The sequence below is a fragment of the Phalacrocorax carbo genome, chromosome 1, assembly GCF_963921805.1.
Source record: "Phalacrocorax carbo chromosome 1, bPhaCar2.1, whole genome shotgun sequence".
Taxonomy (NCBI): Eukaryota; Metazoa; Chordata; class Aves; order Suliformes; family Phalacrocoracidae; genus Phalacrocorax; species Phalacrocorax carbo.
The window spans coordinates 143,586,327-143,599,477 of NC_087513.1; the positions used below are offsets into that span (position 1 = coordinate 143,586,327).

General features: G+C 46.9%; 1 protein-coding gene across 2 annotated transcripts in view; it reads left to right on the forward strand.

The window, feature by feature from the left end:
• Nucleotides 1–1,631: 1,631 nt before the first annotated feature.
• The window catches only part of SLC9A7 (solute carrier family 9 member A7), a 74,225-nt gene continuing 62,705 nt past the window's right edge, over nt 1,632–13,151 (forward strand). For both annotated transcript variants that reach the window (XM_064438068.1, XM_064438078.1), the window contains exon 1: nt 1,632–2,053. In XM_064438068.1, coding sequence (XP_064294138.1) covers nt 1,768–2,053 — 286 coding nt within the window. In that variant the 5' untranslated portion in view covers nt 1,632–1,767. The remainder of the gene's footprint in view (nt 2,054–13,151) is intronic.

Below are 13,151 nucleotides of genomic sequence, written 5' to 3' on the forward strand. Positions count from 1 at the left end.
AAGGGGGGGAAGAGAAGAGAAGAAAAGGGGGGGAAGAGAAGAGAAGGAAAGGGGGTGGGAAAGAGAAGAGAAGAGAAGGAAAGGGGGGGAAAGAGAAGAGAAGGAAAGGGGGGGAAAGAGAAGAGAAGGAAAGGAGGGGGAAGAGAAGAGAAGGAAAGGAGGGGGAAGAGAAGAGAAGGAAAGGAGGGGGAAGAGAAGAGAAGGAAAGGAGGGGGAAGAGAAGAGAAGGAAAGGAGGGGTGGAAAAAAAAGGAAAGGAAAGGGTGGAAAAAAAGGAAAGGAAAGGGTGGAAAAAAAAGAAAGGAAGGGTGGAAAAAAAAGAAAGGAAGGGTGGAAAAAAGAAAGGAAAGGGTGGAAAAAAGAAAGGAAAGGGTGGAAAAAAAAGAAAGGAAAGGGTGGAAAGAAAGGAAGGAAAGGGTGGAAAAAAAGAAAGGAAAGGGTGGAAAAAAAAGAAAGGAAAGGGTGGAAAAAAAGGAAGGAAAGGGTGGGAAAAAAAGAAAGGAAAGGGTGGGAAAAAAAGAAAGGAAAGGGTGGGAAAAAAAGAAAGGAAAGGGTGGGAAAAAAAGAAAGGAAAGGGTGGAAAAAAAGAAAGGAAAGGGTGGAAAAAAAGAAAGGAAAGGGTGGAAAAAAAGAAAGGAAAGGGTGGAAAAAAAGAAAGGAAAGGGTGGGAAAAAAACGAAAAGAAAGGGTGGGAAAAAAAGAAAGGAAAGGGTGGGAAAAAAAGAAAGGAAAGGGTGGAAAAAAAAGAAAGGAAAGGGTGGAAAAAAAAGAAAGGAAAGGGTGGAAAAAAGAAAGGAAAGGGTGGAAAAAAAGAAAGGAAAGGGTGGAAAAAAAGGAAAAGAAAGGGTGGGAAAAAAAGGAAGGAAAGGGTGGAAAAAAAAGAAAGGAAAGGGTGGAAAAAAAAGAAAGGAAAGGGTGGGAAAAAAAGAAAGGAAAGGGTGGAAAAAAAGAAAGGAAAGGGTGGAAAAAAAGAAAGGAAAGGGTGGGAAAAAAAGAAAGGAAAGGGTGGGAGAAAAAGAAAGGAAAGGGTGGAAAAAAACGAAAGGAAAGGGTGGAAAAAAGAAAGGAAAGGGTGGAAAAAAAGAAAGGAAAGGGTGGAAAAAAAAGAAAGGAAGGGTGGAAAAAAAAGAAAGGAAAGGGTGGAAAAAAAAGGAAGGAAAGGGTGGGAAAAAAGAAAAGAGGAAAAAAAGAAGAGAAAAGACCCTACGTGGGAAAACACTCGAGTGAGCACATTCTCACTGTTTTGGGACAGGTTTTGCAAATTCAGAGACCCCGAGGGACCAGTGCCCGCGTTTATTCCCTTGCAGGTCCCAGGGAGACCATCAGCTCCGTCCCGGGCGAGGGCAGGTGACCTTCAATGCCGCACCCGCCTACAAGCTGCTCACCGGCTTTACGGTGCGGTGAGACCGGCAGCGGGAGGGGCCCCGCAGCGCTGCCCGCCCTACCCAGGCGGCAGCTGCAGTTGCCGAAGCAAAGCCGGCCCCGCAGCGGGGGCGGGAGGCCGGACTAACAGACACCGCGTCCCCACAACAGACACACCTACCCTCCGGCGCCGCGGCCGGCGGGGCTGCGCCTTTAAGGGGCCGGGGGAGGCGGCGGCGGCGGCAGGCGGGTCCCCGGGCGCTCCCTCCCTCCCGCCGCCCCTCCCCGCCCGCCTCCCCCGCCGGCCGGCCGGGCGGTGGGCAGTGCCCGCGGGCCGCCGCCGCCGCGGGTGTGGGACGGGGAGCCGCGGCAGCCCCCCCCCCCCCCCCCCCGCCCGGCCGCAGCCATGGCTCTGCCCCTGCGCCGCCGGCGGCTGCCGCCGCTGCTCCCGCTGCTCCTGCTGGCAGCCGGCGGGCTGCGGGCGGCCGAGCGGAGCGGCGGCGGCGGCGGCGGCAGCAGCAGCGCCATGGAGGAGCTCGCCACCGAGAAGGAGGCGGAGGAGAGCCACCGGCAGGACAGCGTGAGCCTCCTCACCTTCATCCTGCTCCTCACCCTCACCATCCTCACCATCTGGCTTTTCAAGCACCGCCGCGTCCGCTTCCTCCACGAGACCGGCCTGGCCATGATCTACGGTGAGTCCCGGCGCCGCTCCCCGCCCCCTCCCGGGGCGGGCGGCTCTCTGAGGGCCGGGGTCACCGCCGGCAGGTGCCGGGCGGGGCGGGGAACAACGGGGCCCGCAGGCAGCGACCGGCCCCGGTGCTCGGCCGCGCCCCCGCCGCCTGCGGCGAGGCGAGGCGCGGTGCGGGAGCGCGGCGGCGGCGCAGGGGTAGGCCGCACCCCGCGGGGAGAGGGAGCCCCGCCGCGGCAAAGCCCGTCGGTGCCGGTACTCCTGCGTCCCCTCCCCGGGCCGGGGGCGGCGGGGGGGGCCCACGGCCGGTGGCTGCCGTGCGGCAGCAGAGCGGCGCCCGGGCTGCGGTGCGCCCCGGCGCCGGGCTGGGGGGGCACGGCCCGCAGCGGGGTCACCCCGCCCGCTGCAGAAAGCCAGCTCGCTGGGGGGGGGGGGGCACTTCCAGCGGTCCGGGGTATGGCCGTGCAGGCCGCGCCACTAACCATGCTGCAAAGCCTGACCCAAGCGCCCTCGCCGTGCTGTGGCACGCAGTGTGCGAAAAGCAGCGTGTGTCAACTTGGATGCTCGGGGGTTTGCTCGCTGTCTCTTGGCGTGCCGCTGTCACGGGTGGCCCGAGTTTTGCTGCTTACCGACTAACCGCGGCGATGCCAGGCACCCTCGGCAGGGCCCAGAGCTCGTCCTGAGCCCGCTGGGTGGAATAACCGTGGTACTGAGCTGAGTTTGTCATCTGCAGCACCTCTCCCCCCCCCCCCCCCCAGTGAATGGGAGGAATTTATTTTCCCAGAGAGGGAAAATAAATCCCTCAGCAGAAGGTGCGCTCTCCCCCGCGCTGGTGGGGCGGATGCCTCAGAGGAGCTGGGCTCCGTGCCGGTACCGTTAATGGCTGGCGCAGAGGTCTGCAGGTGAGCCGGAGCCCACGCCACGGAGTACTCACTCCGCTGTGAACCCACACAATTCTATTTCGTGCGCAGTTGGCTGCGCAGCACATAAAGAGTTGCGATGAGGAGCAGCCATCCGTTTAAAAAATGATTTGTCTGGTGGTGATTGGCCGCTGCTGTAGCGCCAGGGGCACTTATTCTTCTTCGTGAGCTGAATCGGTTCCTGCTGAAAGGTGAGAAACACCTACCCAGGGTTGGTCAGGAGAAGCGTGTTGAGGGTAACCACAGATGAGAAATTTGGCACTCGAGGGGAGGGGGAAGGTGAACTGTTTCTTCCCTGATGAGTACTACTGCTCGGGAGCTACATGATCGCTTGCAAAGCAGTGGAATTTTCCTCTGCTGATGCTTCTCTTAAACCATCCCAATTTGCTCTTAGTCACTGATCTCTTTGCTGCATTGCTGTGTATTTCACGTATGCTTGTTGCTGAAAGCTGACGAATTGACAGTTGGGCATATAAGTAAGTTAGGTGCTAGCTTGTTAATGCTTAGCAGCTGAAGAGTGCTCATGGGATGGTAGATTAACTGTGTATGTGCTGACTGGAAGAGATGGGATAAGGTTGTATTGAAGATGTTGTTTAGGTATTACCCTGCTGTTGTCACCTTCAGAAAGTTCATTTATGTTTTAAGAGCATTTCAGTGATTTAGGTGTGTTTTACTTCATGGTGGAAATCTTGCGTACGTGGGAGCGCTAATGTATGCAATGCAAGTACCAGGACATCAAGGGCACTTGGGTATGCGTTTTGATGAGCTGTGTGGGAAATAAGAAATTATTCAACTGGAGAACTGCTGCTGCTCATTAAACTCAAACGAGTTTACTGTAACATCCAGTTCATGATCCAGGAAATGAATGCTAGGATCCCAGTTTGATGTACAAGTGCTCTGTGTCAGCAAAGGCACTACGCTATAGCCCTTTCTGCACCATGGGCAGCACTGCTGAAAGAATGACTGGCTCAAACCATTCCACATTCTTGGTGTGCCCTCGTTTAAATAATTTTGTTTTCACAGATCATTCCTCAATACAGTCACCTTCCAAATACACCCCTATAGTGTACCAAAATGCATGTTCTTCTCCCTCCCAAGCAAACTGACTCTTGCCATGTCATGGAAAACATCTGAGGAAATGTGTTTAGCAAGTTCAGTCCCTTTCTAGCGCTGTTAGCCTTCATGCCATAAAGCTCTGCTGAGACCTGGCTTCACTTCAGCATTTTGCAGACTTCCTTTAGAGCCAAGGAAGAACACGTAACAAGTGTCAGAGTAACTGTCTGTTATACTTCTGATAACCAGGCTTTATTCTTAAATAGGAGTTTCTCCTCATACTTCTTTATCACTTAAAGGATAGCAGTTAAACTGAGATAAGTTTCTGTTTTGCTGGTAACTCAGTAACTGAGAAACACATGTCTGTCAAACTATGCGTGTATTTAAAATGCATATATTTGATCAATCTGGCTTAAACACAAAATTATATGGCAATATTTCAGCCAAAGGTTTTGTATCCCTAAAACCACAAGTGTTTAGAATGAAACAGTTCTGGGTGTCTAGGCGCTCTCATAAGGATGTATTTTGTAATATGTTATTTATGAAGGCTCCAGACTCTGCACACTAGGTAACTTTCACATGGTTTTATGGTCAAGTCCACAGCACTTGTATGATTTACATTCAGTTTTTCTAACAGAAAAAGCAAAATGTTTCTAGCACAGCATTCTTCAGTGCTACCTGAGTAAGTGGCTTTTACTTACAGGAGAGTAAGCTAGCACTTCAGTGCTGATTAATTTTTATCATGGAGACAATGACCTAGGAAAAACTGGCTGCTTGTACCTAAAACCCCACCAAAACTGTTCATTTCACAGTGATGAATTTTTGGATGATTGTATTAGATCAAATGCACGTTTGACCTGAGCTAGTTAAAAGAAGCAACCAACCATCCTGCAGTTCTGCTCTTTAAGAAAAGGTGATGGAGTTGGATTTCTTCTTTTTTTTTTTTTTTTTCCCCTCCTCTCCTCTTATCTAGGCATGTTAGTTTACAGTAATGTACAATGAGACCTCTTTCCCTGAGCACAGTAGGAATCAGGTGGCATGACACTGGCTTGAAACAGTGAGTGGAGAAGCTGCCTCCTGCCAGAGTGAACTTTAGCCAACGCTTTTCACTTATCTTTTCTGAGAATCCACATATAAGCACATCCTGTTCTACTTTCATGATGTTTCTGCTGTTGATTTGATCACATTTCTGTTAGCATGTGCTTTACCCAGCTAGAGAGACCCGTGGCCCAAGTACTACTGGTGCTGCCAAAGTCTGCATTTCTTCCAGACTTCGAGTAGCATGTTTTCTGCTGCCCATAGAATGGGAGGTATCTGCCATGCCTGACAGGTTCAGAGTGGTGGTCTAATTACCCAGTCCTCAACACAAAAAATTTACTACCATGTTCAGATTTGCTGTGCTTTATATAACTTCACCACACTAGCCGCTTCAGCTGAAGATTAAAAAGTTGTTAAAATCACTGTGCGGCCTTTCCATGTTTCTTATTTGCTGTGTTGTCCTTGTCCCTTCAGCAGACAGTTGCTGCTTCTCTGTTTTATTCTGATGTGTTAAATACCTTTCTCTGGAAACATCTGTTAAGACGTGAAATAACATGAAGTTTACATGAATGTTTAGTGACTTACAGTGCTGCTTTTTTTTTTGATGTGCAATTTAAAATCTTATTTTTGGTGAAACAATATGAAAGTTACAGACCTCAGCTGCACGTGCTAGATCTGACGGCTGTGTACGTGAAAGAGGAAGGGACCTAACTTTTTGAATGTCATAAAATACTTCGCACATAAAGCTGCAGGTTTAGGCACAATGCTGATTGGAATTGATTTTGCACCATGCCATCGCGCTGTGATTGTCCGCAGGTCATTCCACAAGATGCTTTTGGCTTATAAAGTGCTAAATACATTGAATTATTCTGGTCTTGAAACTGTAACAAGGGTGTTGCTCTGTGGAAGTTAAATACTTGCATGGGACAAATGTTCTGCAGCTACTCCGGCAACAGTGTTACTGATGCAAGTCACTATGGAGCAACTGAAAAAACCAATCAACCAACAACCCACAACAGAGCAAACAAGGAATTGAGACTTTGCTGACACACATATTCCAGCTTGCCATGGAATCATGATGCTCACTTTTCTTTGTGTTGGTCTGAGGCCCAAGGTCAAAGTGTTCTGAGCTGTTTTTTTTCCTGCAGAGGTTCAACTGTGTGTGGCAGCTCTGTGTTTGGCAGGTTTCTTTGCTCTCTGCTGAGGGGCACCCCATGGACCGTGCACCTTGAACGCTCAGGGAAGAGCTGAAGGATGGGAAGTGACGGTGGCCTCCCAGCACTCTGCTTTTTAGGAAGCAGCTGTCTGGATACGTAGACGTGGTCCAGTGGTATCACACCAATCAGGCGATTAATTTGCCCCTTTTCATAAGTGATAATTTGGGTACCTGCAACCCACACATCAGCACAGGTGTCAGTCCTACCATGTAACTTCTCTGGAAGGTTGCTCTGGAGCTGCAGGGTTGTTCTGGAACTGCCTGGGGGCCACTCCCAGTGCTAGCACTGCAGGTAAAAGTAAAAGCAAAACTGGACTTGGGTGCAGAGAAAGAAAAGCAATATATGACGAGGCATATAAAACTTCTATACCTTCTGTGGGTCAGAAATGAGAGATGAGGTAAATGTTCAGGATAAAAAACATCAGATTTGTTCTCAAATACTCTGTATCAGACTAAGTTTCTATATCCACAGAATAGATACAGAAAAGGCCTATTTTTAGCTTATCTGTCTGTGGTGATCTCTGTTACAATTCTAGTCCCAACACATGGCTGTGGAGATGTGTCAGGTCATCTCTAGCATCAAAACAATGGCAGTGTTGGTATTTAATAAGCTGCTTTCACAGAAGCCTTCTAATACTAGATTTAGGAGCATAACTCTGAGCACCCAGTTTTGAGAACTTTATCCTTTCTCTGGCAACCTGCTTGTTCCTCCTGGATATTTTTTTTAAATCACTTGGTTGCAGGCTTTCAAAGTGAGTCTTGCTCAATTTGTTGGCTGCTCAGGATGTTTTAATTGTATTGCAAATCTTGTCTGTAAGCTTGCTTTGTGGCCTGCGACTGGATGGAACTTACCATTTTATCTTGTGAGAGATTTTGGAAGAAATACTATCTCTCTGTCATTAACCTACCTGTATTTCAGATTTGCTCTTCAGGTGGGCTGGTTGGATAGCTTATAAATTACTAATGTTTCTGAAATGTCTTTGGAGTACAATTCAGCTGTAGTCCTCAGAGCAAGTGATTTTATGTGGCCATCTTTTTTGGGGATGGGGGGGGTGGGGTGGGGTGGAGTGTTGAGGGGGGAATGTTTTGTGGGGTTTTTTGGTTGCCTGGGTTTTTTTTTAGGGAGGGCAGTGGTTTTAATAGCAATTGAGATCAATTAGTTCACTTTTATGTTTGTTAAGTTCAGTTTCCTGAGATGTTCTATCAAATCAGCCCCAGAATACCCTTCTGATCACCAGCATGAGCCAAAGAAGAGAGAAATGGCAACCCTGGGTTTCCTCTATGTGAGGAGGAAGCCTTTGGTGGTATTACTGGCTGTTGAAGCCAGTACTGCTCACCAACAGCACATGGTTGTAGGGACCAACCAGGGACTGAAGGGGAGGGTGTTCCTTTGCATACACTGTAATTCTCATCTGAATTGGAAAGCTTTCACAAACAGATGCCAGTTCTGCGCTATTGCAGAGCTCACCCATGTGCCTGCCCTCTGCTCCTATGTGCCAGCTCAGTGGCTGTTTGTGTTGGTAGGAGCATGCTGAACTGAGGGTAGGTAACCTGATGTCTGGGGCACAGACTTGTGAGGTGGTTCTGCAGCATGTTATGGGTTACTGTTGCTCTTGTCTGAGCAATGTAGGAGCCTGAGGTTTTCCTTAGCCTGCTTCGGAAGACTTTTTTTGCAACCATTTCTGATTTTTTGTTGCAACCTTGCAATAGAAATATGACTCTAAACAGGTCCTCCAAGGGGCATCCCTGAAGCAGCACAAAGACTGAGCTCCTCTCTCTACTCTACTCCAGTAGCTTCTGCTCTTGGTACAGGTCAGAAGACTGAAAAGGGGACAGTGAGGGAGTATATAAAAGCTGTGAAATCTTACAAGATGCCCAAAGGTGCTTCTCAGGTGCTGATGACATCCTCATCTCAGTGCTGCTCTGCTCAGTAACTGGGGCTCTGTATGTTTTGGGGACAAGGTGGATGGGATGGACCAGGTCTCGGTTTTCAGTTGTTTCCTTTCCCTTTGGTAAGTTAGGCCTTTGTTTTATGGACAATCATAGAAGGGTAATAGCCAAGGAAATGTTCTCTATGTTAACAAAAATCTATGTAGCAAGTGGCACGTAATCTTATCTCTGTGTTTCACAATATTGCATTGACTTATGCCTTATGCAAACCAAAATGAACAATTCAGACGTTTTTCTTTCCAATATTTAATTAAAAAAAAGTTGTGCTAGACTGAAGTGATTCTGTGCCTTCTTTTGCAATGTGTCTTTTACACACCTTTCCTGCTTTCTGTACTATACAAAGACTAGAGCATCCTAACACTGAAGTCCCCTTCACCCTGACCAATTAGCCACACAGCAGGGTGCGTTCGGAAGTGCCTCCGGTTCATCTGTACAGCCAGACCTGGGCAGTATTTAGGTGCAGGAGTGCAACCTGTAAAATGCTTTTGAGTTACTGCATGTCCTGGGCTCACTAAAAGAGGTGGAAACTCTAAAGACTCCTGCTGTGTGTGCTTCCAGCTCCTACTGTCAGCAAAGTTGGTACAACTGGAAACGGGCATAAGCCTTGCCTCCAAGCTGGAATGGCTTCCCACAGCACACACAGATAGCTCTGGAAGTGGTGATGGGAAGGCTTGATTCCCTGTGAGAGGAAAGTGACATCATTCATCTAGTTATGCCCCCACTTGTGTCCTCTGTCCCCACAAACCTCACTTTGTGGGTGAGTAGTAGTCCTTTTTCCCTATCTCCTGTAGGAAGTTTGCCTCCCTGTACCAACCACCCCCATCCCCTGATATCTGAACAACCATTCTCTCCATTAGGTAGAGGTGGCAGTATCCATCCCCCTACTGATCTAGAAACCAGCAGGAACCAGGTCAGCCATTATTTAAAGAAAAAAGAGAAGAAAAAAAAGGTAAGCCTCAGAGCTGTGGTGTGTTATAGGACACCTCCTGCAATCCAGAACTATGGACCTTGGCCTGTTAGGGGCCAGAAGTAAAAATATTTTGCAGTTCTTATCTAGCCCTTTAACAGGTGCTGCGTACCGTGGATGCTCTTTCCTTGCTCACGTGTTGACTGCTGTGAGTCTGGCCCTGAGCTGTTGTACTGTCCCTGTGTGTTCAGGAGGCAGACTCAGTATTTAACTCAAGGCTTTTGTTTCCACTCTGACAGCCAGAAATACCAGCTTGTAGACTTTTTTTCCCCCCGCCATCAGAGTCCTTATTTGTGACTCAGGATTAGGGCTTTATTCCCATTTAATACTGAATATAGCCTTTCTCCCCCTGCTTTAGACTAAGCGTTGTCTATATTGAAAGGATGTGATACAAGCAATTATTTTTTTAGAAGGGTATTTATCTTGAAGGGGTTTTTACTAGTGTTGTAAAAAATATACAGTTGTTCTCAGCAGATCAGATCTTTTCTGTGTGTACCAAAGATGGGTAATTTAGCTCAAACGCACAGCTCCCCCCACCCTCCCACCCCCACCCCCATTAAAAAACACTTCAGCCTGCAATTAACTGAGTGTGAAGGGAGAAAAGAGAAATGGTATAAAACTCCTTTTTTTTGATGCCCTGAAATCAGACAATTCACTTTACTTTAGGAGTGCCTAACGGCCCTTGAAAGCAATGGTGGAAGAAGCTGAGGTTTTGTGTCAGGGAGAAATAGTTGAAGGCTCCCCATCAATTAGAGTAGGGGAGGTGAACTGTGCGCTTAGCTAGGGGAGGTGCGTGGTTTCTGTACTTTCTTCCTGGCTTCAGTATTTCATGTTCAGTTTCAAAGGCTGGGTTTAAGCTCTGCATTTCTCCTGATAAAGCTGTATGTGTGAGCCACGCATGGAAAAAGATCACATCCCTACCCAGTAGGTCTGTCCTTGCAAAGCCCTTGTAGGTGCAGCACTGCTGCCAGAAGTTGTTTGTGGGCTTACCTGCGCTGCCACCCAGGTGGCCCAGCAATGGGGTAGCTCTGCCGCTGCTGGAGGGGCCTGCCTGTAAAGCTGTGCTGGTGGGGCTTGCAGGTCTGCTGCAGTCTGGGCTGCTTCTCCATAGCTGCCATTTTTTCTGCTTGCAGGGTTTTCAAAATACCTCACCCTATTGAAATAGGTTTTAAAGGCAGCTGGGGACCACTGAAACACCTGGTGCAAACAAAGTGTGTGTAATGAGTGTATTACTAGTTCCTCCTCTGTTACTTTGTAAGCCCCTTTGAGGGGCAGCTTGAACAGCAGAGCTGTGGGTCTGATGGACACCTTGGTGTCCATACCTTTGTGGAAAGTTTAAAGTGATATGCTTATTCTGAATGTCATGCCTTTCCATAGTTGTCTTCACTTCTCACTTATACCTAAAGAATAACTAGTACCAAGATGATTTTTTTTAAGTGTCTGATCTTTGGCTTTTTCTGCTCTTTCACTATGAAGTTGGGGGACTATCGTTAACAAAAAAAAAGTGGAAACAAAGGACCATGTATTCTAAAATGCAATTACCTTGTCTGTGCAGGAGATGAGTCTTCAATGTGCTGGCTGTGCGTGGATGCACCTGTGACTTACCATCAGTAGCTAGCTGAAGAGAAAGCTGCTTGTGTGGTGTGGTGTCCCCTATGTGCGAGGTTCTCCCATGTCAGCTCTGCATCAGGGCATGCTGTGGCCGTGCTCGGTGCCAACACACTGGGAGTGTAGTCATTACTTCTGAGGCTCAGATGCTATCCCGTTAATTCAAGAATTGGATTAAATATGAAAACTTCTGTTAACCTTTGCCATTGCTTTGAATATAAGATACTAATGGAAGGATGTTATAACTGATGATAGTTTAAAAATATGAAGGGTCCCACAAGGACATGACTAGCTTTTGATTTGTACTCTTTGAACCCATTATATTGGATAATATGATTCCACACTTATTCTGAGAAATTATTATTTATTCACCCATTTCTTAGCACTTGACATCAAGTCCTTCAGTACTGAAAGGGGACTTGCATTTAAAGTATCATATACCTCTCATCTGTTGTTTTACTGCTGCACAATCATTGTGCTTACCGGTTGTGTAATGGCCTTTTTCCTGGGAATAGTTTCCTTATCCATGGGACAGCTTGACTGTTCTTCCTTAAATTGCCTTCCTACTGAGCGAATTGTTAGTGTTTAGCCCCAGAATCCACCCTCTCCTCCAGCTAGAGAACTTGCTTTACAGCCTTTGCTGAATATTCAAGTCACCTGCCATGGAGTTGGACACTTACACAATCTCCAGCCGCAGCAGAGTTTTGGATGGGGCATTTACACTCCCTGTATACCCAGCACTGTTACTTGCAGTCCTAGGATCTGGCTGGTTTTGTAGGTGGATTACAAACTCTACTTTTATACATTGTGAAGTATTTTTTTTTTTAAATTACATTTGGAGAAGTAGAGGCTTTATCTTGGTGTGTTTGAAAGTGATTTGGGTTGGCTTTTTCATATAACGGCAGTCACCAAAGACCCAGCTAGGTTCTACCTAACTGATATTGTATTTGCTTGTCTGTGTACAAGCAATGAAATTGATAACCTAAAGTGGTTGAGAGAGAGAATACAATTAATGCTTTATTTGTGTTTGCTAGTAGACACTGTTTTAAGCTTGTTGTTCTTGGCCTGAAATACCAACTTATTCCAGCCGGCTTTTAGCTTTGCTATGTAATTGACTCTTTCTAAGTAGCCTTTAGAAGTTGAACTAAATAAAGGAGTTTGAACTGGTGTATGTAGGGATCACCTTGGCTAGTCAGAAGGGATGTGCCACCTGAGGTGGCAGAGGCATTCACAGGGGATGTGAAGCAGAGCGTGGAGTTGGCATTACCAACTATGCTGCAGTTCTGCAATGGCTGGAAAATAAGGAATAAGCATGGAGGAAGAAAACTCGTGTAAAGTCTTATTCCTATTGCAGAAGTGTCACCTGGTTGTTCCTCTTGAGTTATCTTTGATATTCTAGTTGAATATTGTGTAATGTTTTATATTAAGAGCAGAGGAGGGTGACTGTATGTGACCTTTGACAGACATGTCTAATAAGGTTGGCTGTGGCATCCTTTCCTTGCCCACAGCACTGAAGCGGGCACTTCTGCTTGTTTAGCTTGTCTAGAAGCTCTATCTGTCAGCAGCTGTGACTGCTGCACAGCATAAAAGGTACAGTTTTTTTGTCATGGCTATCTGCAATACTAGTGTCTCACGGGGACCATACTCCCACCAGACACTCCTTGCAGTGAATAGTCCTCGGAAGGAGGTGAGTATTTTGAAGACACAGTGGTGTCAGTGAAGTAGCATTGCCCCTGAGTAGACTTTCATATGGGCAACGGAGTGCTAGTACCACATTTCAGCCTAACCATTCTTGCTTTTCATCTCTGCATGGCAATATATCTAACTTGGCAAATATTTTGTTTATGAAGTTTATTTTTATCTCTACAAACTTTTAATCTTTTTTCAACCATGTTCACATGTGTTAGAGCAATGTAATTATCTGCTCAGCCCCAGACACATTTTTCAGACTTCAAGAGCTTGACTGAAAAGGCTGCTTCTCTATCAGGCTTAATTTTTCTCCAAAGTTCTGACTTACCAAGTCCTTGGAGACCTTGCAGCTCCCAAAGCTCCCTCTCTGAGAGAAGGAACCTCCTTAGAACACACACAGATTTCTTGAGCTTCCAAGAAATCCAGTGGGTGACCATCTTCCTAATGATTTTTTTTTTTTTCAGAGGTCCATGGACATAAAATTAATCTTTTTCCTTAGCACCACATAACTGAAAAGCTCGTGAGTGATTTCCTACTGGTGACCTGCTTGTTAAGCTGCAGTAACTAAATATAATTGCAGCATGCTCAGTTTTTACATGTGCCTGCATGAAACAGAAATGTCAACAGAGATATCTTGGTGATACCTAGTACCTGATTATAT